The 25,385-nt window shown below is 45.4% G+C and overlaps 1 protein-coding gene across 3 annotated transcripts in view; it reads left to right on the top strand.

Moving 5' to 3' along the window:
- UBA3 (ubiquitin like modifier activating enzyme 3) overlaps positions 1 to 24,377 on the top strand; it is a 29,273-nt gene extending 4,896 nt beyond the window's left edge. For all 3 annotated transcript variants that reach the window (XM_073644720.1, XM_073644722.1, XM_073644723.1), the window contains 16 exons: positions 705 to 825; positions 3,874 to 3,954; positions 6,024 to 6,106; positions 6,633 to 6,713; positions 8,464 to 8,507; positions 8,899 to 8,963; positions 12,944 to 13,099; positions 13,705 to 13,807; positions 14,693 to 14,806; positions 15,481 to 15,534; positions 17,015 to 17,051; positions 17,149 to 17,230; positions 18,542 to 18,642; positions 22,412 to 22,475; positions 22,575 to 22,629; positions 23,843 to 24,377. In XM_073644720.1, coding sequence (XP_073500821.1) covers positions 705 to 825; positions 3,874 to 3,954; positions 6,024 to 6,106; positions 6,633 to 6,713; positions 8,464 to 8,507; positions 8,899 to 8,963; positions 12,944 to 13,099; positions 13,705 to 13,807; positions 14,693 to 14,806; positions 15,481 to 15,534; positions 17,015 to 17,051; positions 17,149 to 17,230; positions 18,542 to 18,642; positions 22,412 to 22,475; positions 22,575 to 22,629; positions 23,843 to 23,931 — 1,330 coding nt within the window. In that variant the 3' untranslated portion in view covers positions 23,932 to 24,377. The remainder of the gene's footprint in view (positions 1 to 704; positions 826 to 3,873; positions 3,955 to 6,023; positions 6,107 to 6,632; positions 6,714 to 8,463; positions 8,508 to 8,898; positions 8,964 to 12,943; positions 13,100 to 13,704; positions 13,808 to 14,692; positions 14,807 to 15,480; positions 15,535 to 17,014; positions 17,052 to 17,148; positions 17,231 to 18,541; positions 18,643 to 22,411; positions 22,476 to 22,574; positions 22,630 to 23,842) is intronic.
- Positions 24,378 to 25,385: the final 1,008 nt, after the last annotated feature.

Raw genomic sequence — 25,385 nt, 5'->3', positions numbered from 1 at the left:
AGGTGGGGGACATGAGATTGGTGATGGTTCAAAGATCATGGAAAAATGATTTGTAAGATTCTAGATGACCAACGTGGCCCCGTACCATAGCCATCCTAAAACCCTCCTACCTGCTGGCATCCCTGTCTCCTCTTCTATTAGTATGTCGCCGCCATTGCAATACATTAATGATATCACGACAGACCTCAAATCAGAAGAGGCGCCAGGGAAGCCGGCAGGTAGGAGCAGCGTCCTGCGATACCTATACTGTGACCTGCCCTATTAAAGGGGTTGTCGCATCTATCCACAGCTGGAACACTGACTGATCCCGAAAATAGAGCAACGTGCGCCACCTCTCCTTTCATTGTCTTTGGCTCTGCCAGGGCTTGGCTGTCTTATTGGTGCCATCGATAATGAGTGGAGCGGTGGTACAGATCCTTAACCTCCCCTCTAATCTGCCGAGCCTCATAGTCCGGATCGGTGGGGGGTCCCAGTGGCAGATGGGTGATGAATATTGCTAGAAGCCGATTATGCCAATCACTACATTCATAAACTTCTCTCCTAAGGCTTTCTATTACCCGGCGGTGGGTAGGTGGGCTCCTCGGCCATCATACCTCGGGACTCCTGCATGTGGTGGTCGTCGTTGCAGCCTGAGAACTTGTAATGTAACGTTCTTGTCCGTGTAGCATCGCTGTCGGTGGAATAACGCACTGTGTTCTATGCAGAATGGCTGTGGATGTTGTGTGTGGGGACACTGGAGACTGGGAAGGTCGCTGGAACCATGTTAAGAAGTTCCTCGAGCGATCGGGACCTTTCACACACCCCGAGTTCGAACCAAGCAACGAAGTGAGAATTCCCACATTTACCTTCATATATTTGTAACTTGCAAACGATGTAAAATAAGACTTTATTATTGCCTTGTGATGAGTTCTGTTCTGCTCGGATAATAGCGTATAAGAGCGTAACGTCACTGGCTACTTATACTGAGGTTATTTTTTGGAAAAAGAGACTTTAGGGATCAAATTTATATATTTATCCAATGCATTAAAAATGAATGAAACTTTGCAAAAAAAAAAAAAAAGAATAATCTTAAAATATGTTTTGTGCTTACAGTTTTGTGTCATAGATGGAGGATCGGACGGCACAGGGGTCGTAAAATGAAATCAATAGATGATATTCCCATCTCATACATTTCTGGCATATTCAAGGGTATTCCATGAATGTACAGTTGAAAGCGGAAGTTTACATACACTATATAGAAAGACACATCTGCATGTTTGTCTCAATCTCTGACATGAACTCAAAATAAACCTTTCCCGTTTTAGGTCAGTTATGCCAGAATAATGAGAGAGAGAGAATGTTTTAAGGCATTTTTATTACTTACTGCAAAGTCAAAAGTTTCCATACTTTTTTATTAGTATTTTTTTATCATTGCCCTTAAACTTAATGACTTGGGTCAAACGTTTGGGATATCCTTCCACAAGCTTCTCACAATAGTTGGTCCGAATTTGGGCCCATTCCTCCTGAAAAAACTGCTGTAACTGATCCAGGTTTGTTGGTCTCCTTGCTCGCCCCTGCCTTTAAAGCTTTGCCCATAAATTTTTAATAGGATTGAGATCAGGGCTTCAGAACATTGACTTTGTTATCCTTAAGCCACTTTGTTACCATCTTGGCAGTATGCTTCAGGTCATTGTCCATTGGGAAGTCCCATTTCCGCCCAAGCTTTTGAGTTGTTTCTTCAGTATTGCCACATAATCTTCTTTTCTCATGATGCCATCAATTTTGTGAAGTGCACCAGTCCCTCCTGCAACAAAACAACCCCACAACATTATGCTGCCACCCCCGTGTTTCACAGTTGGGATGGTGTCCTTAGGCTTCCAAGCTTCTCCCTTTTTCCTCCAAACGTAACGATGGTCATTATGCCCAAAAAGTTCAATTTTAGTTTCATCAGACCACAGGACATGTCTCCAAAAATTAAGGTCTTTGTTCCTGTGTGCATTTGCAAACATTAATCTGTCTTTTTATGTTTCTTTTGGAGTAATGGCTTCTTCCTGGCACAGTGGCCTTTCAGACCATGTTGATACAGTTCTCGTTTCACTGAGGTTATTGACACAATCTTACCAGCTTCCGCCATCATCTTCACGAGGTCTTTTGCTTTTGTCCTTGGGTTGATATGTCGGACCAAAGCACGTTCATCTCTGGGACACGGAACCCGTCTCCTTCCTGAGCGGTATGATGGATGGACATTCCCATCTTGTTTGTACTTGCGTATAATTGTTTGTACAGATGAACGAGGCACCTTCGGGTATCTTGAAATTGTACCCAAGGATAAGCCAGACTTGTGCTAGTCCACAATTCTCTCCCTGATATCTTGGCTGATTTCTTGCTTTCCCATGATACTACATAAAGAAGCAGTGTGTTTCAGGTGTGCATTAAAATACATCCACAGGTGTGTCTCCAATTAATTCAGATGTTTGCAAAAAAAACTATCAGAAGCTTCCAAACACATGACCTCATCATATGGGCAGTCCAGAATTGTTTAAAGGCATAGTAATCTTGGTGTATGTAAACTTTTGACTTTGCAGTAAGTAATAAAAATGCCTTAAAACATTCTCTCTCTCTCATTATTCTGGCATTTGGCAAATATTAAAATTTTTTATAATCCTAATTGACCTCAAACGGGAAAGGTTTATTCTGATTTCATGTCAAATATTGAGAAAAACATACAGATGTGTCTTTTTATATAGTGTATGGAAACTTGTGGTTTCAACTGTATAGTAGATGTGGTCCCACCAGTTGGATCTATGATGAGAGCTGGGCCCTGACATGAGCCGCTGACAGTGGAGAAGTGACCCGAGTGTTGGTGTAGGAAACCTGACCACCTCCCTACTGAAAGAGGCGCGTGACCGGACCCCTGTTCTCCAGATACATGCCGGTCCCATCTGCCATATCCTGTGCATATACCATAAATGTGTGACACGGCAATACCCAGAATACTCGCAGAGTTAGATGATTTGAACATAAATGCTAAAAAAATGGTTTTCCCACTGTTGACTGGATAGATGATAATTGTATGATTGCTGGAGGTCTGATCACTGAGACCTCCACCGATCATAATAACGGGGGTCCCAAAGCCCCCTGGGTGAATGAAGCAGCAGTGTGCATGCTTTATCATCGCTCCGCTCACTTTCCATCATAGTGAGCTTATATTTATCTGCTACCCGGTGCACAGATGATGAATGTTTCTAGTAGGAAAACCCTTTTAAGAAAGTGTCTTGTTATTATTGACTGTATACGGTTACCCCTTCTCTTCTAATGAGGGGTAAAAAGGACACCCTTGAGATAAGAGTAATGCACAGAACGTAACAAATGTTGCTTAAAGGAGTTGTCCATCTTTGTGGACTTTTTTTTTCTTACTTAAATGCATATATTTGGCACTAAAAATCATTTCTCCTTAATATTTTTGCACCGTTTGGCTTTTACTGGCTCTTTGTTTCAGCTTTGCTGTGGTCACAAATCAGCTTAGATAAGCTCTAAAAAAGACAGATAAAGGAGTTACATACTCTCCTGTCAGGCAGTCATAACGAGCTCACTGCCCAATTCTCAGTTAACTCATTCTGCTGCTAGCACGAAACACAACACAGAGACTGTAGAGGGCAAGTGGTGCAACATTTTTAATGAATCCCAAATGCAAAAAAAAAAGATTTTTAGCCTAAAATACATGCATCTAAAAAAGAAAAAAGTCTCAAAAGTTGGATAAGTCCTTCAATGTAAAGCTATATATATAGACATGACGTGATTGCTGTCGATGATGAGCCTGCATGTATATATTGTATCTCATTTCTTCGGTCTTTTATGTATTATTTTTGCACTAACCTGTTTCTCTCTTTCCAGTCTCTGCAGTTTCTCTTAGAAACCTGTAAAATACTGGTTGTTGGAGCTGGGGGATTGGGGTGTGAACTCCTCAAAAATCTGGTAATTTATTTTATATTCTGTGCGTCGATTAAAGGAAACCTTTTCATTAGCTTTATGCCGTGTGAAATCTAGACCGGCGCTCTCATTAGATGGGGAAATGTCTTAATCTGAAACTCTGCAGCGCTTCTGAGAACACATTACTTGCAACGTGAGCCGGGCACGGAGAGAGGACTCCAAAAGGGGGAAACGCAGACTGCTGTATTGACCTGTCTCTGCCTCCACACTAAGGCAAGAGTCAGACGGCCTTATAACTTAGACAATGATCGCAACGCAATGCATGGACTGGCCGGCGGCTCTTCCGACCCAAGTGTGACACCTGCATAAAATATTGTATTTTGCAGACTATAAGGCGCACCCCAAATTTTGAGGAGAAAAATAGGGGAATTTTTTTTTTTGTGTGTGTCAAATTGGGGATCCGTCTTATAGTCCGAATTTTAGCTTTCTGGGGGTGGGGTGATGGTGCGGGTCCTGGGCAGGGAGAAAGGGGTTTCCCAGCGGTGCGAGGCTGGAGCCATGAATCTCCCAGCAGTGGGCTTCAAGAAAATGTTGGGGGTGGAAGGCAGAAGAGGAGTCCCCGCTTTGCATGTTCTTTCAGCGATGAGCTTCAGGAAAATGGTTGCTGGCGGCGACGCATGTGCAGATTGAGATCTCAGCTCGTCATTGAGCCAAGATCTTAATCTGCGCGTGTGTCGCCTCCGGCGGCCATTTTCCTGAAGCTCATCGCCGGGAGATCAACTTGCAGAGCGGGGACTCCTCTTCTGCCTGCACCCCTGACATTTTCTTGAAGCCCACTGCTGGGAGATCAATGGCTCCTGCCTTGCACCGCTGGGATATCAATATGCAGAGCGGGGCCTCCTCTTCTGCCTGCACCCCTGACATTTTCTAGAAGCCCACGACAGGGACAGCCGCTCCTCCCAGGCCCTGGGCCCACAGCACCGCCCCACTCCTACCGCCGCCGGCTTCTTGCAGCAGCGACACTGCCTCCTGTGACCCTGCTCTGCCACCGCCCTGTTCAAGCATTGTGTTGCGATCCTCGTCCAAGTTATACGGCCATCTGACTCTTCCCTAATAGTGAGACATCTGTCAGTCAGACTATTCTCTCCGCGCCCAGCTTATTTTGCAAGTTTTCTTTGAAACACCGCAGCATAGCTTTCTGAAGTGAGGAAGCCCGATTGGATTTCATGCCTCTTTGTGGTTTCAAGCAACATGAAAACAGCAGACTGGTTCCCTATAAATGGTTTCTTATATGACCCTCTCTTCTGCTAATGACATTGCATTGACAGGTGCCTGCCAGGACGTATGCATACATCCTATTCTAATAGGACCCTTCACGTATCCTGACCGGCACCTGTCGGCGTACCGTCATCTGTGCCACTGACCGAGTCATCGGCGTCAGAGAAGCCTTTTTGAAGGGGATTTCTTATCATTGAGTAAAATTGCAAATGGTTTGTAAGAACAAGCAACTTTGCTATTTACCTCTTATGAAAATTCATAAGCTCATAGCAGCGGTGGCTTATATCCTAGGCAATCAGAGGTGGTCAGTTTCCTAGGCTCGTAGCGCTGCACTTACAGGCTCTTTGCTATCTAGCTTGCTGGCCGGATTGGTCCTCTGGTGCTGGAAAGGCAAAGTTTTTGTTTTTTTTTTGTGTTTGCAGCATATTAAAGCGCTAAGTTCTGGCCACTGGTGTGACCATACCGCTGGTACGAACTGTCAGTCATTTCCTTGAAGACAGGAGGTTGCGCTCCTCCATCATGGGGCAGAGCTATTAAGGCTATATGGTGTTTCCCGCCTATAGCAGAATCAGTTACGCCAGTAAAGAGTCCATCAGGCCAATGTATAAAGTCACTGAGTTTTGCTCATCATTAAAGATGTAAAAGTCCAGTTCATTCTCCACTGCCAGGAAATGTGAATAAATAGAAGTGTCAGGATCCTCCTCAGCCTGAGCGGTCACAGGGGCGTCTGATTTCCCTGTCCTGTATCACACTCAATGTCCCAATCTAATGTATATGGTGGAAACCGGTGATCTGGACATAAAGCAATCGGTAACGGATTTCTCTTTGCTCATCAGGCCCTCTCAGGATTTCGACAGATCCACGTTATCGATATGGACACCATAGATGTTTCTAATTTAAATAGACAGTTCTTATTCCGGTAAGTCATGTCACCATTTTTTGTTTTGTATTTTGTCATCTCAGTAGACATTTCCTAGCAGCCGACTGGGGTGTTTTCACCAGACATGAGCGGCCACGACGTGGTATTGCAAAAAGGCCATTCATTTCTGAACTGCTCTTTGTTAAGTGCTTGGAGTTGAGATCTGCCTCCTCTTCCCTTTATGTTGTCCATGAGTAGGGATGAGGGGACCTAAACTTTAGTCTGAAGTTTGGTTCGTTGTTCCAGAACCCGAACCCCATAGAGGTCAATGGGGACCTGAACTTAGATGCTCTAAAATGGTCTTAGTATGGGCTAGAGGGCTGCCAAAGGAAGCTCGCTCTTCCCCTCTCGCTCTTCCCCTCTCGCTCTTCCCCTCTCGCTCTTCCCCTCTCGCTCTTCCCCTCTCGCTCTTCCCCTCTCGCTCTTCCCCTCTCGCTCTTCCCCTCTCGCTCTTCCCCTCTCGCTCTTCTCCCCCCCCCCCCTCTCGCTTCATACATTTTATCTGTACGTTTATTGTACTTTTCAGGCCTAAAGATGTTGGAAGACCAAAAGCCGAGGTGGCGGCTGAATTTATAAACAGCAGAATACCTGACTGTTGTGTCACACCGTATCCTTTACCGACATTGGTATACTCCTATACTATACACTCTCCAGATTACAAATGATCAGAGACCCTTTAACCACTTCCCGACGTGACATACATGTATGTCACACGTTGGGTGCGGGTGTATGGCAGTAGATCCGGACAGGTGACGGCTGTGTGGTGCTGCCAGCTTCCATCGCTGCTTTTTAAACACTCAAACTCTGTCAGATTGAAAAATACTTTTTTAGTGGCACAACAGATGCTGGTGGGGCAACCATTGAGATCACAAATTGCCAGTGTGTTCCTATGTCAGCTAGAGGCCTGTAGGCCTCCTGAAAGCCTCCATCGCTGCCTTGTTTGCCAACTGGTCACTTTTCTTTGTAGGAGATAGTAAAATCACAATCTACTACAATAGTGGATCAAATGATCAGAATTTCAAGTCTTAAAATAATAAGGGATAAGTTAAAAAATAAGAGAAAAAAATATTAAGAAATATAAACAAAAATGTTTGAATTGTCCCATCCCCCATTTTCCCAATTAAAAAAACAAAGTGCCAAATATGTGTATTTTTTTTTCCTTACATTTTTACATTCTTAACCCCTTAATGACCGGAGCATTTTCCATTTTTGCATTTTCATTTTTTGCTCCCCTTCTTCCCAGACCCATAGCCTTTTTATTTTTAGGTCAATATTGCCATGTGAGGGCTTATTTTTTGCGGGACAAGTTGTACTTTTAAACGCCATCACTGGTTTTACCATATCATGTACTGGAGAACGGGGAAAAAAATTCCAACTGCGGTGAAATTGCAAAAAAAATGCAATTCCACGGTTGTTGTTGTTTTTTTTTTTTTTTTTTTATACTTCGTTCACTGAATGCTAAAACTGACCTGCCATTAGTATTCTCCAGGTCATTACGAGTTCATAGACACCAAACATGTATATATCTTTTTTATTTAAGTGGTGAAAAAATTCCAAAGTTTACTTTAAAAAAAGCAAAAAAAAAAACATTTTTCGGGATCTGGGGCCGGGTGAGGGCTTATTTTTTACACCCCGGGCTGACGTTTTTATTGATACTATTTTGGGGAAGATCCGATATTTTGGTCGCCCGTTATTGCATTTTATTTCAATGTTGCGGTGACCAAAAAAACGTAATTCTGGCGTTTAGATTTTTTTTGTTACGCCATTTACCGATCGGATTAATTCTTTTTTATACTGATAGATCGGGCGATTCTGAACTCTGTGATACCAAATATGTGTATGTGTTGTTTTTTTTTATTATTATTTTATTTTGAATGGGGCGAAAGGGGGGCGATTTTAAACTTTTTAGATTTTTTTTTTTTTTTTTTCATATTTTTTTGAAAAAATTTTTTCTCTACTTTCTGCATTATTCAATATGGAGACTAGAAGCAGCAGTTATCTGAGCGGCTCTGCTACATACAGGTGATGAGCAGATCACCTCTGTGTAGCAGAAATGCTCATGTGCTATGAGCGCCGACCACTAGGTGGCCGTCATAGCAAGGGAGACATGACATCCACAGGGGTCCGCTATGGTGTGCAGGGTCGGAGAAGAGTTGCACAACACTGGGTTTCTTCAGTTGCGTTCTTCATGTATCGCCCTCTCGATCAGTTTTGCCTGGAGTGTTCCTTTAATTACAAAGATCTTCTCCAAAATTCTGCAAGTTTATACATTTTCGGTCGGGATCCTTTGCAGAGATTTTTCACCAGACCGTATCTTTTAGTATACTTTTTTTTTCTTTAACACCTGCAAAACAAAGACATTACAGTAAAATTCAAGATTACGATGAATCTTTTTACAGAGGTAATGATTGCTCCGTGTCGTAAAATGTTTTCTTAAAGAGGTTGGGTGCAAGTCTGCAGTCGCTCTATGTGACTACAGACTTGGGAATCCTCATTGCCAGGAGCGGAGGGCGTTTGACTCCCAAGTATACGATTTGCATATATGTGGTCACATGCTGACTAGACGTGCACAAGTGAATTGAGTGAGGATGGACAAGTCTAGTCTGAATGTGGCTGGACGTATGCAAATCACACATTTACGGTCACATGACTGCCTTTTCCCAGCGCCGGAGGACTCACAAATCTGAAATCGCATATGACTGCAGATATGAGCCCAAAGCCCGGACAACCCCTTAAAAGTGGACATTTATTCTGAGTATGATGGGATGTTTCTGCTTTTCTCCCCTCTGCAGATTTCCATATTATAGTGTGTGGTCTGGATTCCATTATTGCCCGGCGCTGGTTGAACGGGATGCTGGTAATATTACTATTATCCATTCATAGAGTAAGCAAATTATTAACTGGAAATGTTTAGAGGAGTCTTTTACTCACTGCGAGCAGGGCCGGCTCCAGGTTTTTCTGGGCCCTGGGCGAAAGAGTCTCAGTAGGCCCCTTTAACACATACCACAATTCATGATGCAGAGATACGGCGGAGAAATAAATAAATAAATAAATATATATATATATATATATATATATATATATATATATATAGTACAATGCAAAGATTTCTCATCTTACATTACATGAGTGATATCTATTGTAAATTCCACAATAGCTCAGAAACTGGTGAATCGCTCCATACGGAATACTGGCCCCCATATAACGCTTCATACGGAATACTGGCCCCCATATAACGCTTCATACGGAATACTGGCCCCCATATAAGGCCCCATACGGAATACTGGCCCCCATATAAGGCCCCATACGGAATACTGGCCCCCATATAAGGCCCCATACGGAATACTGGCCCCCATATAAGGCTCCATGCGGAATACTGGCCCCCATATAAGGCTCCATGCGGAATACTGACCCCCCATATAAGGCTCCATGCGGAATACTGACCCCCCATATAAGGCTCCATGCGGAATACTGGCCCCCATATAAGGCTCCATGCGGAATACTGGCCCCCATATAAGGCTCCATGCGGAATACTGGCCCCCATATAATGCTCCATACGGAATACTGGCCCCCATATAAGGCTCCATACGGAATACTGGCCCCCATATAAGGCTCCATACGGAATACTGGCCCCCATATAAGGCTCCATGCGGAATACTGGCCCCCATATAAGGCTCCATGCGGAATACTGACCCCCCATATAAGGCTCCATGCGGAATACTGACCCCCCATATAAGGCTCCATGCGGAATACTGGCCCCCATATAAGGCTCCATGCGGAATACTGGCCCCCATATAAGGCTCCATGCGGAATACTGGCCCCCATATAATGCTCCATACGGAATACTGGCCCCCATATAAGGCTCCATACGGAATACTGGCCCCCATATAAGGCTCCATACGGAATACTGGCCCCCATATAAGGCTCCATACGGAATACTGGCCCCCATATAAGGCTCCATACGGAATACTGGCCCCCATATAAGGCTCCATACGGAATACTGGCCCCCATATAAGGCTCCATACGGAATACTGGCCCCCATATAAGGCTCCATACGGAATACTGGCCCCCATATAAGGCTCCATACGGAATACTGGCCCCCATATAAGGCTCCATACGGAATACTGGCCCCCATATAAGGCTCCATACGGAATACTGGCCCCCATATAATGCTCCATACGGAATACTGGCCCCCATATAAGGCTCCATACGGAATACTGGCCCCCATATAAGGCTCCATACGGAATACTGGCCCCCTTATAAAGCTCCATACAGGATATTGGCCCCCTTATAAAGCTCCATACAGGATACTGGCCCCCTTATAAAACTCCATACAGGATACCGGTCCCCTTATAACGCTCCATACAGGATACCGGTCCCCTTATAACGCTCCATATAGGATACCGGTCCCCTTATAACGCTCCATACAGGATACTGGCCCCCATATAATGCTGCATGCAGGCTGTTACCCCCCACATAATGCCCCATACAGGCTGTCCCCCCCTTATAATGCTCCATGCAGGCTGTTACCCCCCACATAATGCTCCATACAGGATACTGGCCCCCATATAATGCTGCATGCAGGCTGTTACCCCCCACATAATGCACCATACAGGCTGCCCCCCCTTATAATGCTCCATGCAAGCTGTTACCCCCCACATAATGCCCCATACAGGCAGCCCCCCCCTTATAATGCTCCATGCAGGCTGTTCCCCCCCCACATAATGCACTATGCAGGTTGCCCCCCCTTTATAATGCCCCATGCAGGCTGTTCCCCACCTTATAATGCCCCATGCAGGATGTCCCCCCCCTCTCTTTATAATGCTCCATGCAAGCTGTTACCCCCCACATAATGCCCCATGCAGGATGCCCCCCCCCCCCTTATAATGCTCCATGCAGGCTGTCCCCCCCCCACATAATGCACTATGCAGGCTGCCCCCCCCTTTATAATGCCCCATGCAGGCTGCCCCCCCCCCCCCCCCCCTTTATAATGCCCCATGCAGGCTGTTCCCCACCTTATAATGCCCCATGCAGGATGTCCCCCCCCCTCTCTTTATAATGCCCCATGCAGGCTGCACCCCCCCTTTATAATGCCCCATGCAGGATGTCCCCCCCTCTCTTTATAATGCCCCATGGAAGATGCCACCCCCCCCCCCTTCTCTTTATACTGCCCCATGCAGGATGTCCCCCCCCCCCTCTCTTTATAATGCCCCATGCAGGATGTCCCCCCCCCCCCTCTCTTTATAATGCCCCATGCAGGATGTCCCCCCCCCCCTCTCTTTATAATGCCCCATGCAGGATGTCCCCCCCCCTCTCTTTATAATGCCCCATGCAGGATGTCCCCCCCCCCTCTCTTTATAATGCCCCATGCAGGCTGCCCCCCCCTCTTTATAATGCCCCATGCAGGATGTCCCCCCCTCTCTTTATAATGCCCCATGGAAGATGCCACCCCCCCCCCTTCTCTTTATACTGCCCCATGCCTCCATACATTAAAAAAAAAAATCAAATACTCACCTCCCTTCTCCTCACCTGCTGCCCGCTGCTCGGGTCCGAACTCCAGCGTTGTCGGCGTCTTCCCGCTCAGCGCTCCCTGTGACGGCTATGGGGAGGGCGCGGTGGAAAGACGTCACCACGCCCTCTGACCTGAGACGTCACAGGGAGCGCAGAGCAGGAAGACAGCGGATCTGCGGAGGCACGGGGAGAGGTAAGTATCCGGCTGCCGGGGCCCTGAGCAAGCGGGGGGGAAGGGCGGGCGCTGACACCGCTCTCCTCCGCCCATAGCCCAGCGGGGTGCACGACCGCCAGTGGGCCCCTCTGCCTGCTCAGGGCCCCGGCATTTGCCCGGGTGCGCCGGGTGCTGACGCCGGCCCTGACTGCGAGTAATGATGGGTAGATCACTTAATGTTCGCCAAGGGTCCCCATCGATCTACAGGGCTTTGCCTTTTTTGCTCCTGTGCACACAAGCTTTTCTAGCCACCCTGTAAGTAAATGAGGCTGACCGCAGTTCCCTGAACAGCTCAATGGCTAAGACCCCCAATGTGAAGGGACACGGCAATACTCCGGATTGCTGGGATGCCAGATGTTAGTCGACAGCATTAATCGAGGGACGCGATATGTCATTGCTTTCTTTGATGGGAGTACCCCCTTAAAGTAGTAATAGTTTCTGCATTTTTAAGTACTGAAGGGATTTCCCCACAAATACCATTTTTCGCCTGTTGATAAGATAGGTGTTAAATGGCTGGGGGTCTCCATTTCTGGGAACACCACCAAACACTAGTTGGAGAGACACCATAGAGATGTATGTGCATGATCCAGGTGCGGACATATCATTGGTGCAAACTGTGCGGCCACACAGGGGCCCAAGAGGTCAGGGGGCCCATTTCTACCTCCCAAGCAGGTGCAATTTTGCATTTTTAGAAGCTTTTGGGCTGAAAAGGGCCCATATATTGTTCTTAAACAGATGCCCTTTTCAGTTTGTGTCCGCCAGTGGCATGATGGATCTTTCCTTTATACAACTTTTCCTAAAACGTCCCACCTCTCCTTTCCATTAATGTCATCGGGCTGAAGTTCAATAGATTTCCCATGATTAAAAATAAGGTACTGAAAAACTTAAAGCGTAAAAAAACGTGTCCTATATACCTGACCTGATGATTCTGGTATATTATGTGACTCGCTTTCCTCGCTGCTTGGTGGATGTAATTACACCCGCTCTGTTGGGCGTCACACTGACAAGCTTGTATAATGATTTCCATTGTAGCACCTACAATTTTAAGTTTGCCCTTAGAAACCTTTTTTTCTTTCTGCCTTTTTTTCTTAACATAACTTTTTATTTCCTAGATGTCTCTTCTGAACTACGAAGATGGAGTACTGCAGCAAAGTTCTGTGATTCCTCTGATTGACGGCGGTACAGAAGGATTTAAAGGAAACGCCCGGGTTATTTTACCAGGAATGACAGCCTGTGTGGAGTGTACCCTGGAATTGTACCCACCACAGGTATGGATGCGATTTCCACCTCATATCCACAGGACCCCTTAGCCCTTGACTGCAGAGGTGGTCTCAAACGCTCTCTCTCTCGCACACTTACACCCAAAATTGTGGGTTTCATTCATTCCTTACTGGTGGCCGTCGTGCCCAGTACTGTAGCCCACTCCCATTTAAAGGAGTCGCCCGGTCTTCTGATAAGTCATAAAAGTTTGCACGCTGTCACGTGACCACAAGAATGCGATTTGGATATTTCTGGCCACATTTCGACTAGACGTGAATTGAGAGAGGACGAGCACGTCTAGTCGGCATGTGACCATACCTTCTAAACCGCAACACTGGAGAAACCTAACAGAGTGTGCACCGCACACTTTAAAGATCTACAAGTCTGCAGTCACATGCAGTGATCAGAAGACTGGACAATCCCTTGAACTATATGGCCCGAGCTGCAGTATCAGACACCACCACAGAATGTATAGATAAATGGCACTGTGCTCATGTAAGGTACTAAGGTGCCCATGGACTCCTTGGTTCTGTTGATCAATTAGGGTCCCTAATGATAGACCATATGTATTACAAGTCTCCCTTTTAAAATATATATTTTTTTCTTTTTCCAGATAAATTTTCCCATGTGTACAATTGCATCTATGCCGAGATTACCAGAGCACTGTATAGAATACGTCCGGATATTGCAGTGGCCGAAGGAGCAGCCGTTTGGAGGTGTGAAATGTTATTTTATGGTCGGGTTGTCGGCGGCTGCAATCAGACAACATAAAACTGTCTCTCTTCCATATGGGATTTGTGCTGCATTTTATGTATCAGATTTTTTGGACTATAAGATGCACTGGACCATAAGATTCACCCCAAATTTAGAGGAGGAAAATGGGTTAAAAAAAAATAAAATGTAAGGTGAAAATGGAGATTTGTCTTAAAGTCCGAATTTGGCTTACTGGGGGCGATGGTGGAGCGGGGTCACAGGAGGAAGGAGCAGGATCACCGCTGCAAGCAGCCAACAGCAGCAGGAGTGGGGCGATGCTGCGGGCCCTGGGCTGGGAGGGAGGGGGTGTCCCGGCGGTGCGAGGCGGGAGCCATTGATTTCCCGGCGGTGGGTTTCAGGAAAATGTTGAAAGTGCAAGGCAGGAGCGGAGTCCCCTCTGCGCACATTGATCTCCCGGCGGTGGGCTTCAGGAACATGGCAACGCATGCGCAGATTGAGATCTCTGCTAGTCATTGAGCCGAGATCTAAATCTGCACATGCGCCGACACCATTTTCCTGAAGCCCACCGCCGGGAGATCAATGGCTCCTGCTGCCGCTGGCTTCCTGCAGCGGCAACCTTGCCTCCTGTGCTCCCCGCTCCACCACTGTCGTCCCCCTGTCCGATTGTAAACTACATTCTACATAAGACTAACACCCGTTTTCCTCCCAAATTTTTGGGGAAAAAAGTGTAGTCCAAAAAATACAGTATACGCTATGGCTGCAATTAGTAGCACTACTATTGCTCCAAGTAATCCACATTATACTTGTTCTTGTTTCTAAGCATCCCTGCATCCTTTATGTAAAACTTGCTGAATCTGTTTCTTTCTTTTTTTTTTTTTTTTTTGCAGAAGGGGTCCAGCTGGACGGAGATGATCCTGAACATATTCAATGGATTTTTAAGAATTCTCTGGAGCGGGCAGCACAGTATAATATCAGAGGCGTAACGTATAGACTTACACAGGGTGAGTACAGAAGACCCACGCATCAGAACTAGAAATGGGCACAACTGGAAGCATTCACCTTGCTGGTATGTTCCCAGTTATAGTCGTACTTTTCCTATATTTAAAGGGTTTGTCCAGGGGGAGAAAAAAAAGTTATCATTGATCATTGGGGGGCCGACTGCTGGGACCCTGTTAGATTGTGTCTGCAATGTTCACGTTAGACGGCTGCACCATTCATTTTCTATGTGGCTGTCAGATCCGCATTCGGCTTTATTCGGGCACCACCATAGAGAACAAATGGAGCTGTGATCGGGCATCTGTTCATTCCGCTCCAGTCTATAACTGGGATAAAAATCCGTCATTCTCGACCCCCTACAAATCAATAGGAGATCGCTTATTCTGTGGCTATATGATAACTTTTTTTTTTCTTTTATTGGACCACCCCTCTACCAATGTAGTATACATTGCTGTAATACAGATGTCCATTTTTTTGAGAAATATGGATCTATAATAAGTGTGAATTCCCATAGATTTGCTGATCTGCAGTTGTGCTTTCCTGCCCGTACTTCCTAGCCTGTTTGGACCTTATACTTATGGCAAGATGAGCTGAGATTATGTTTTCTCTTCTTTACATAGGAGGTTCCTGCTGTTGGAGGTCAGTCTTATTTTAATCCAACTTTTTATTTCTGTCTTAGGTGTTGTGAAAAGAATCATCCCCGCCGTAGCGTCCACAAACGCAGTAATTGCAGGTAAAATGCAGACCTCATTGTCGCTTTGTGTTATGACAGTCACGCTCGTCTAATGTCTTGTTGGTAGACTTAATACATGCTCTGTATTTATTTAAAAAAAAAAAAAAAAAAACTCCTGAAATCTTGCAGTTTTCATTTTTCATTTGCAGCCGTATGATATATGACTGACACTTCCTGTTCTGTAGAGATTGCCTCTCAGTAGTCATCATCTCAGGCAGGATTACAATGACCGGTACCACCTATATATAGAGAGCAAAGAAGCCACCATTTGTAGGAGGTGATGTCACAGCTCACCTTTTCTCCCTCTCTACACACTGACCTCTGAACAGGTCACAGAGCATGCCCACGACACACTCCCGTAGAAGTCAATGGTCCATGTGGCTGGTTTAAAGCATAACTCTGAATGCCGTTAAAGGGGTTGTCCACCTTTTTGAGGGCTCTAAATGCACATATTTGGGGAAACTTTAAGTTTTATTAAAAATTTTGCACCATTTGGCTTTTTAATTTTCTGCACATTCAACTTTTGATCAGGTCTGTGGTCATAAATCAGCGTAGAGGAGCTCAGAAAAAGAGGGAAAAAAGAGCTGTGAGCTCACTGATGGATTCTCAGTTAGCTCATTAGTGATGAGCGAGCATGCTCGTTACTTGAGATTTACGAGCATGCTCTTGTGTTTTCTGAGTATCTTCAGCTTTCTCGAATGTTATGTTTAAGTCATTCCGTGTGCATGATTTGCGACTGTTTGACAGCTTTAATACTTGTGAGAAATGCCTGTTTCTTAGGCATTCCTCACATGTATTAAAGCTGTCAAACAGTCGCATATCATGCACACGGAATAACTTAAACATAACATTTGAGAGCGCTGAAGATACTCAGCGAGCACCCGAGCATGCTCGCCGAAAGGGTTAACAGAACATACTCGCTCATCACTACTCGCCAGCAATAGACAGCGTAACGCTGAGGCCATAGAAGACAAAAGATGCAATATTTTTTATGTAACCCAATTGCTTTTTAACCTCAAATATAAGCTTTTAAGTAACAAAAAGAGACACGGTCCCCAAAGGCTGACATGACCGTATAGTGGCCGAATTTTACAGTCTCTGTTCTGACCCGAATGAACAGCCTCATAGGCATAAATGAAGATCTGGCGGTTTGGCCGGTTAATTGCGGACTGTAAAATATGGCCATTATACGGTTGTGTGAATAAGTCCTAATGGAACGGAGCAGCAGCTCAGGCAAGGCGGCCGCTCCATAGTCATGTACAGGAAAAAAATCTGCAACCAAAAAAATGGAATAAAAAGACTGGTGAAGCTTCCAGATCCCTACACAGACACTCGGCCCATTTTTGTGTTCTCCAGGAGAATCTCCTTAGTTTCGGCCCCTCGTTATTATTGCTTGGTGCCTATGAAACCCCAGACAGGAGCTGTAGCCGCAGCAAAGTGTCATGTCTGTCAGATCTTTAACTCCATGTTTTTCTTTTAGCTGCGTGTGCCACTGAAGTATTCAAGATAGCCACCAGGTAAATGATGTGACCGAGCTTTATATAATCCGGTTCATTTATCAAGATTTACTTTCCAGTTTTGACCACAATCTTGTGCTTTTTATTTGTGGGGCAGCGCTTATTCTCCGCTGAACAATTACCTGGTGTTCAACGACGTGGATGGATTGTACACCTACACCTTTGAAGCTGAAAGGAAGGTATGTTGTGTCCAGTCAAAGCTCAAATTTTACAGTAAATCCTTGTGGTTTTCTACTTGCAGAAGTGTGCACGAACCGCTCCGTTCACTTCTACGGGACTGGTCCATCAGTTTTATAGAAATCAACCTAGCAGCGGTCACAGATTCACAATATTTTTTCAGTTTTTAATCTCTGTTCATGGGGTCATTCGGACCCCCAGTGATCATACGTTAGTCGCCTATCCTGTGGTGTGTCTTCAGGTCTTTCTGGGTTTGTCCCATGCAGATCACCCTCAGATGCACAACCATAGGACGCATCCATTGTCATGTCATGATATCAGCTGCAAGTCTAGCAAACTCCTTCTTAAATGTTATAGTGCCCCATATAAAATAAAAAAACACCTCTCCCTGATCAGCGCTTACACAGCATTATTATGTCACATCAGCACGGCAGCCAATCAGTGACCACTGATGGGCTGCGGGGTTGCGTGAGACAGAACTGTGAAGGCTGCAGCGCCCAAGTGACACGTCAATGTTACATGGGCGCAGGGAAACACAGCACCGACTTTGCTGGAATATAGATGTTTCCGAGAGGGGTTTGTGGGTTTTTTTTTTTTTTGTGTATATGGGAACAAGAGCCTTAAAGAAGAGGTTGTCCAACAGTAGACAACCCCTTTTTAAAGGTGATTTCAGGGACTGATGCTTCATTCACTCTGCTGATCAGCCGAAGTTGGACATCAGTCAATCAGCTAAGGATGAATCCTTAAAGGGATTGTCCAGGCTTGGAGTTCAAGTCTACAGTCACACTGTGAGGATTCTCTGTTGCTGGCACTGGAAGCGGTTGGGCGTGTGACAGCAATTATGTGGTTTGCATCCATGCGGTCACCTGTCTACTAGTCATACTCAGCTTCGCTCAATACAAGTCAATTAAGTGAGGCTGGACACGTCTAGTCGGAATGTGGCCGGAAGTATGCAAAGTGCATACATGCGGTTACATCACTGCATGGTCACAGCTCCGGAGGATACTGACAGTGTGCACTGTGCGAGCGATGTAAGGATCCACAAGGACCGGATCCCTACAAACTTCCTCGTGTCTGCCAACATGGCCGGTTCCTTCTTTGATCAGTCAAGTCGCAATGATGACGTCGCACTCAAAATTCTGGCAGTAGAAGGTTCGCAGGGCTCCCGTCCACCGGTCACGAATTACTGACTGGGGTCCTGCAAATCGATTCGCTCATCTGTTGGCGAGCAGAATTCTTACAACTTAAATCTGTTCTTAGTGTATTTTTTTGTAGAAAGTTTTAATAACTTGCATTGTTTCACTTTTTGATAGGAAAACTGCTCGGCCTGCAGCCAGCTCCCCCAGAAAATCCAGTTTCCCTCCTCTGCTAAACTTCAAGAAGTTTTGGATTACTTAATAAATGACACATCCTTGTAAGTGTGCAAATAAATCGGCACGACCTCGAGAGATCCGGTTACAGTCGTGTAATGATACCCGCAGGTCATTCCACAATTTAGGAAATTGCCAATTAATTAATAAGACACAAAGTCCAGAAGAAAAAGCAATAATTGGTAGAAATGCAGTTCTATCACTAGATGATCTATACAGCAAATACCCCCAGGTCCAGAAGAAAGGGGTCAATGGACCCAGGTGTATTTATTATTTATTATATCACGCCGGTCACCAAAACAGAGAAATCAAGTTGATGCATCTGTTTTGGTGACCGGCGTGATCTAATAATTCTGCAGCATCGTTTATCAGATATCTGCATTGTCCTGCATAAATTTTAATAAGGGATGCACCCTACTGATGAGGGAAATGGTAACAGCTTGTCAATGTATTCATGGTTCCAGGAGGAATAACAGAGGAACAAAATAGTGTGAAGTTTAAAGTAAAGATGCTTCTTAATTGTTATTCTATGGGGAATAAAACTGACATGTCAGGAGAGCGGACAGTGCGTCTTTATCTCCTCCCCCGTATAGGTCTTATCAACACGTCCTACTTTGGGTGCAGGTATATGGTACGAGCTAAGGAGATACTTCTAACAGCATTGGCTCTAATTGCTGCTTTTTAATGTTTTAGTGTTCAAAGAGAGGGGGGGGCGGTTCGGAGAGAGAGTGAGAGGGGGGAGGTAGGTTCGGAGAGTGAGAGGGGGGAGGTAGGTTCGGAGAGAGAGTGAGAGGGGGGAGGTAGGTTCGGAGAGAGAGTGAGAGGGGGGAGGTAGGTTCGGAGAGAGAGTGAGAGGGGGGAGGTAGGTTCGGAGAGAGAGTGAGAGGGGGGAGGTAGGTTCGGAGAGAGAGTGAGAGGGGGGAGGTAGGTTCGGAGAGAGAGTGAGAGGGGGGAGGTAGGTTCGGAGAGAGAGTGAGAGGGGGGAGGTAGGTTCGGAGAGAGAGTGAGAGGGGGGAGGTAGGTTCGGAGAGAGAGTGAGAGGGGGGAGGTAGGTTCGGAGAGAGAGTGAGAGGGGGGAGGTAGGTTCGGAGAGAGAGTGAGAGGGGGGAGGTAGGTTCGGAGAGAGAGTGAGAGGGGGGAGGTAGGTTCGGAGAGAGAGTGAGAGGGGGGAGGTAGGTTCGGAGAGAGAGTGAGAGGGGGGAGGTAGGTTCGGAGAGAGAGTGAGAGGGGGGAGGTAGGTTCGGAGAGAGAGTGAGAGGGGGGAGGTAGGTTCGGAGAGAGTGAGAGGGGGGAGGTAGGTTCGGAGAGAGAGTGAGAGGGGGGAGGTAGGTTCGGAGAGAGAGTGAGAGGGGGGAGGTAGGTTCGGAGAGAGAGGGGGGAGGTAGGTTCGGAGAGAGGAGGGGTGGGTTCGGAGCGAGAGAGAGGTAGGGGTGAGTTCGGAGGGGGAGGGGGTTTGGAGAGAGAGGGAGACAGACACCATTTTGCAGCACCAAAGTTCATGTCCCCATTAACTTCTATAGGGTTCTGGTTAAAATTCGGTCGCACCCATGGGTCCACTCATCCCTAATTGTGATCCATGCGGGTGCTGATGGACTATTGTGGCAGCCCTGGATCTACTGAACATCCCCGTTGCTGCTATGAAGCAAAGTCTGTAGAAATGAAAATATAAAATTAACCCATACGGTAAAAGCTGTAGAAAAACAACAACACTAAGAAATGTAAATGCCAGCTTAGGCATGTTTTCAGTCTTCTTGCATCCCCTCCAAAATATGGTATGGTACCGAGGCTTGGAACTACACATCCGCCTCCTACTCAAATCAGTAGGCGGCGGATGTGTTGTACCCTGCGGCGGCCACTACAGAAGACGGAGCAGCTCCACAAGCGACTATTTCCGGCTGGCGGCTGCCACTGACAACAGCTGATCGGCGGGGGTCGGACACTTGCTGATTAGACATTGATGACCTATCCTAAAGATGGGTCATAAATGAAAAGGCAGGCGGACAACTTCTTTAAGTTCTGAATTTTGTTTAATATTAAAACAATATATACAGTGCCTACAAGTATTATTCAACCCCCTGCAGATTTAGCTGGTTTGATAAGATGCAAATAAGTTAGAGCCTTCAAACTGCAAACGAGAGTAGGTTTTATGAACAGAAGCATAAATCTTACAAACCAAAAAGTTATGTTGCTCAGTTGAATTTTATTAATTTTTAAGCATAAAAGTGTGGGTCAATTATTATTCAACCCCTATGTTTAATATTTTGTGGAATAACCCTTGTTTGCAATTACAGCTAATAATCGTCTTTTATAAGACCTGATCAGGCCGGCACAGGTCTGTGGAGTTATCTTGGCCCACTCCTCCATGCAGATCTTCTCCAAGTTATCTAGGTTCTTTGGGTGTCTCATGTGGACTTTATTCTTGAGCTCCTTCCACAAGTTTTCAATTGGGTTAAGGTCAGGAGACTGACTAGGCCACTCCAACACCTTGACTTTTTCCATCTTGAACCAGGCCTTGGTTTTCTTGGCTGTGTGCTTTGGGTCATTGTCTTGTTGGAAGATGAAATTACGACCCATCTTAAGATCCTTGATGGAGGAGCGGAGGTTCTTGGCCAAAATCTCCAGGTAGGCCGTGCTATCCATCTTCCCATGGATGCGGACCAGATGGCCAGGCCCCTTGGCAGAGAAACAGCCCCACAGCATGATGCTGCCACCACCATGCTTGACTGTAGGGATGGTATTCTTGGGGTCGTATGCAGTGCCATCCAGTCTCCAAACGTCACGTGTGTGGTTGGCACCAAAGATCTCGATCTTGGTCTCATCAGACCATAGAACCTTGAACCAGTCTGTCTCAGAGTCCTCCAAGTGATCATGAGCAAACTGTAGACGAGCCTTGACATGACGCTTTGAAAGTAAAGGTACCATACAGCCTCGTCTGGAACGGAGACCATTGCTGTGGAGTATGTTACTTATGGTATTGACTGAAACCAATGTCCCCACTGCCATGAGATCTTCCCGGAGCTCCTTCCTTGTTGTCCTTGGGTTAGCCTTGACTCTTCGGACAAGCCTGGCCTCGGCACGGGAGGACACTTTCAAAGGCTGTCTAGGCCGTGGAAGGCTAACAGTAGTTCCATAAGCCTTCCACTTACGGATGATGCTCCCAACAGTGGAGACAGGTAGGCCCAACTCCTTGGAAAGGGTTTTGTACCCCTTGCCAGCCTTGTGACCCTCCACGATCTTGTCTCTGATGGCCTTGGAATGCTCCTTTGTCTTTCCCATGTTGACCATGTCTGGGTGCTGTTCACAAGTTTGGGGAGGGTCTTAAATAGTCAGAAAAGGCTGGCAAAAGAGATCTTTAATCCACACATGTGAAGCTCATTATTCTTGGTGCCTGAACTACTTCTTAATACTTTAGGGGGACCAAACAGAATTCTTGTGGTTTGAGGGGTTGAATAATAAATGACACTCTGAATTAACTTTTTACGTTTTTTAAAAAAAAAAAAAAAAAAAAAAAAATTTGCTGCAGTGCATTTCCCACTTCCAGGCTGATCTACAGTATAAATGTCACAATGCCAAGTTAATTCCGCATGTGTCAACCAGCTAAATCTGCAGGGGGTTGAATACTACTTGTAGGCACTGTATACAGTACAAAATTTGGACATCCCCCTCCCCCCAAAAGATAAAAAACAAAAAAACAACACTAAAGCGCTAAAATTCAATTTTGCCTGGTCATGAAGGGGTTAAAGTATTGCTGTATTTTATAAAGCCGCCAGTGGTATCAACCCAGTGATCAAAAGTCTTTACTTTTTCCTATAGACAAATGAAGTCCCCCGCAATCACGGCGACTCTGGATGGGAAGAATAAGACGCTGTATTTACAGGTAAGATGTGGGGAAAGTCCTTCATCTCTATAAATGTAGATGTATTGTTTTTATATGGATTCACAAAATTATTTACTTGCTTTTTTTTTTGTTTTGCAGACGGTAGCATCTATAGAAGAAAGAACCAGACCTAATCTGTGCAAGACTTTAAAAGGTGGGTGTCACCAGTTATATGGAGGTGGGCATTGCCAGTGCACTACAGACCTGACAGCCTGCCTGCCAGTGCATTGTTACTTATGGAAGCTGTGGTCTTGTTATATAGATACTCGTCCCTCCCTTTCCCAATGAAAATTATACCATATATACAAACATGCTGACAGGTTCCCTTTAACTATTAAATGACACTAAAGGTTGTCATTCCTTGCAAAGCAGGTGCAGTGCCCCATCCACTGTGAGGTGGTGCCAGGCTTCAGGCTTCACTGTAATATCTAAAAAAAAAATACAACTTTAATAATGACCTGTAAAAATGTCACCATATGCCGGCTATGAAATTCCACTTATTCAAAATGAGTAAATAACATAAGTTGTAACAATAGGGCGGCAGCATACGATGATCAGCCCTGACAGTGACTAATGTCTCCACAAAAAGCTTTCCCCTGTAACTGAGGCTGTTATGGATTTCCTAGTTATAGTGGAAAACTGGAAAGTGTTATTAAGAATTAGTATCCTCAAGAGATCATTTCTGACCTCGTGATGGAAATCTGGGGAAAAAAATAATCTAAAAGACCCTTTAAAATAAAATACAAATCTCGCCTCTTACCGCCCCCCCCTCCGCCTCTTGCCGCCCCCCTTCCGCCTCTTGCCGCCCCCCTTCCGCCTCTTGCCGCCCCCCTTCCGCCTCTTGCCGCCCCCCTTCCGCCTCTTGCCGCCCCCGCCTCTTCGTTGGTTCTTCCTGAAGTGCAAACAGTCGCTATGTTTTCTTCCATCTTTCTATGTTATGACGTTGCTTCGGATTCCTACATCTACTTCTATATTGTCTCTTCCTTCAGTATAGCTGACCCCGCAGCGATCTCCTCTCTAACATCTGGTAGAGACAGACTTCATACACTTTAATCAATACAGTCTTGTCAGTAATTCCATTAATGGGTTTTACCAAGTTTTAAAGCTATCAGCTATTGATAGGATAGCCGATAAATTATTGATCGTGAGGGGGTCCGAAGACTGAGTATAGTACCGGGCTATCTGTCGGAGTCCCATAGAGAATGAATGGAGCAGAGGCGTGCGCGCCCTTTTGCAGAGCCCCGTTTTCAGTCTCTTTGGGTCCCAGTGGTCGGATCCCCAGAGATTAATAAATTATTTCCTATCTTGAAAATGTGGTAAAATCCCTTTACCTGTAGTAAATCTGTCCTGTATTTCTTCCTCCTCAGAGCTCGGCCTCGTGGACGGACAGGAGCTCGCCGTTGCTGACGTAACCACGCCACAGACTGTGCTGTTCAAGCTCCATTTCACCACTTAGCCAGACAGACACCGACCGGGATCTGATCCACGTGGCCTCTTCTAGTTAATAAATAAGACAGGATTGTGCAGTCGGGTCTGGTCTTATTATGCACTGAGATGGACGTCAGACAGGCTGACCACAGTGGCTTGGCATCATGAAAGTGAATATTTCTTGTTTGGCGTCCATCCACACCGCCATTAAAATGCTCATGTAACAGTCCCCATTATGCAATTATTTATGAAAAGGAAACAAAAAAAAAAGTTTTAAAGTCGCCCCCGGAGCATTTTAAATCTACTTTTCGAAACATCCACCATGTACAGTGATCGCTTTGGTCTGCTGTGTACTGTATAAAGGCCTGTATGTTTCTTTTATGTCTTTTCTTTTCTTATGACAAAACAGGGACCTTGTTTTGTAGGAGAGCTGTACACAATGTAATTAGGCAAAATAAAATCCTCTTTACCTTGTCTGTGTGAGAAGTTCTGTGCCGAGATAAGAAACCTTGTATCTATAGCTCCTCATCACATAGCGATGCTATTATACCGCACTGGGGTCTGGGATCCAATTTGTATGGAGTATATATATAGTCCCCTATGTTTTTACTTGGGTTTGCTTCCATATCCTTGTAAATACTTTTATGTCCAAAAATGACAAAAGTATTCTTGAAGTGATACCTTTATCACTTTGAATTCCCATATTCTTCTCTCCCGGTCATCTTTGAAGTGACCTTTTAGATCTTTCATACAGTGTCCCTGACCAGAGAAATGTTTTCCCACAGGCATGTCCAGTTCATTCTTAATTGTATGCCTGTGTAAATTCATTCTCGTTTGCAGCCTTTGCATAATTTCTCCAATATAAACTCCTTTTGGGCACTTTGTACATTGTATCTTGTACACCACATTGGAGGATGTACATGAGAAAGACATCCATGATTTTGTAGTACACTCCCTGACAGAAGTTATGTCGCTTATCCATGTTATGTAAATAAAAGCTTATAACCTGACGTTAAATTCATCCATTGGTTTTATAAATTACTCTTTTGAAAGCTGAAACCCTCCCAAATTTGGTTTAGGTTAAGAAAATAAATTGGCTTCAATGCTGAAATATCGATCATTTAATGAACACAGAATGGTCAGATTTTGGCAAGACAAAAGTTTTGTTGCCTGGTCATATAATGCACCCAATCCTAGTTTACATCCTCACCAGCGCTCAGTAAATGATCGGTTAATTAGTGGGTGTGTATAAAAAGAAACCCAGCACCCCAGACCTTCACTTGAACTGCAACTTGAGCTCTGACAACATGCCAAAAATCAACCCTGCGACCAAAGCCTTGATTATCAAAAGGCTGAAGACCAGATCCACTGCAGAGGTGGCTGGCACCTTTAATGTGTTTCAGCGTCAAGTACAAAGAATTAAAAAATGATTTGAAGAGACTGGAGATTTGTTTGACAAGCCCAGGTCCGGCAGACCCCACA

The sequence above is a fragment of the Phyllobates terribilis genome, unplaced genomic scaffold (assembly GCF_046119375.1).
Source record: "Phyllobates terribilis strain yellow unplaced genomic scaffold, ASM4611937v1 Scaffold_8__6_contigs__length_399053987, whole genome shotgun sequence".
NCBI lineage: Eukaryota > Metazoa > Chordata > Amphibia > Anura > Dendrobatidae > Phyllobates > Phyllobates terribilis.
This window is presented reverse-complemented; position numbering and strand designations above follow the sequence as displayed.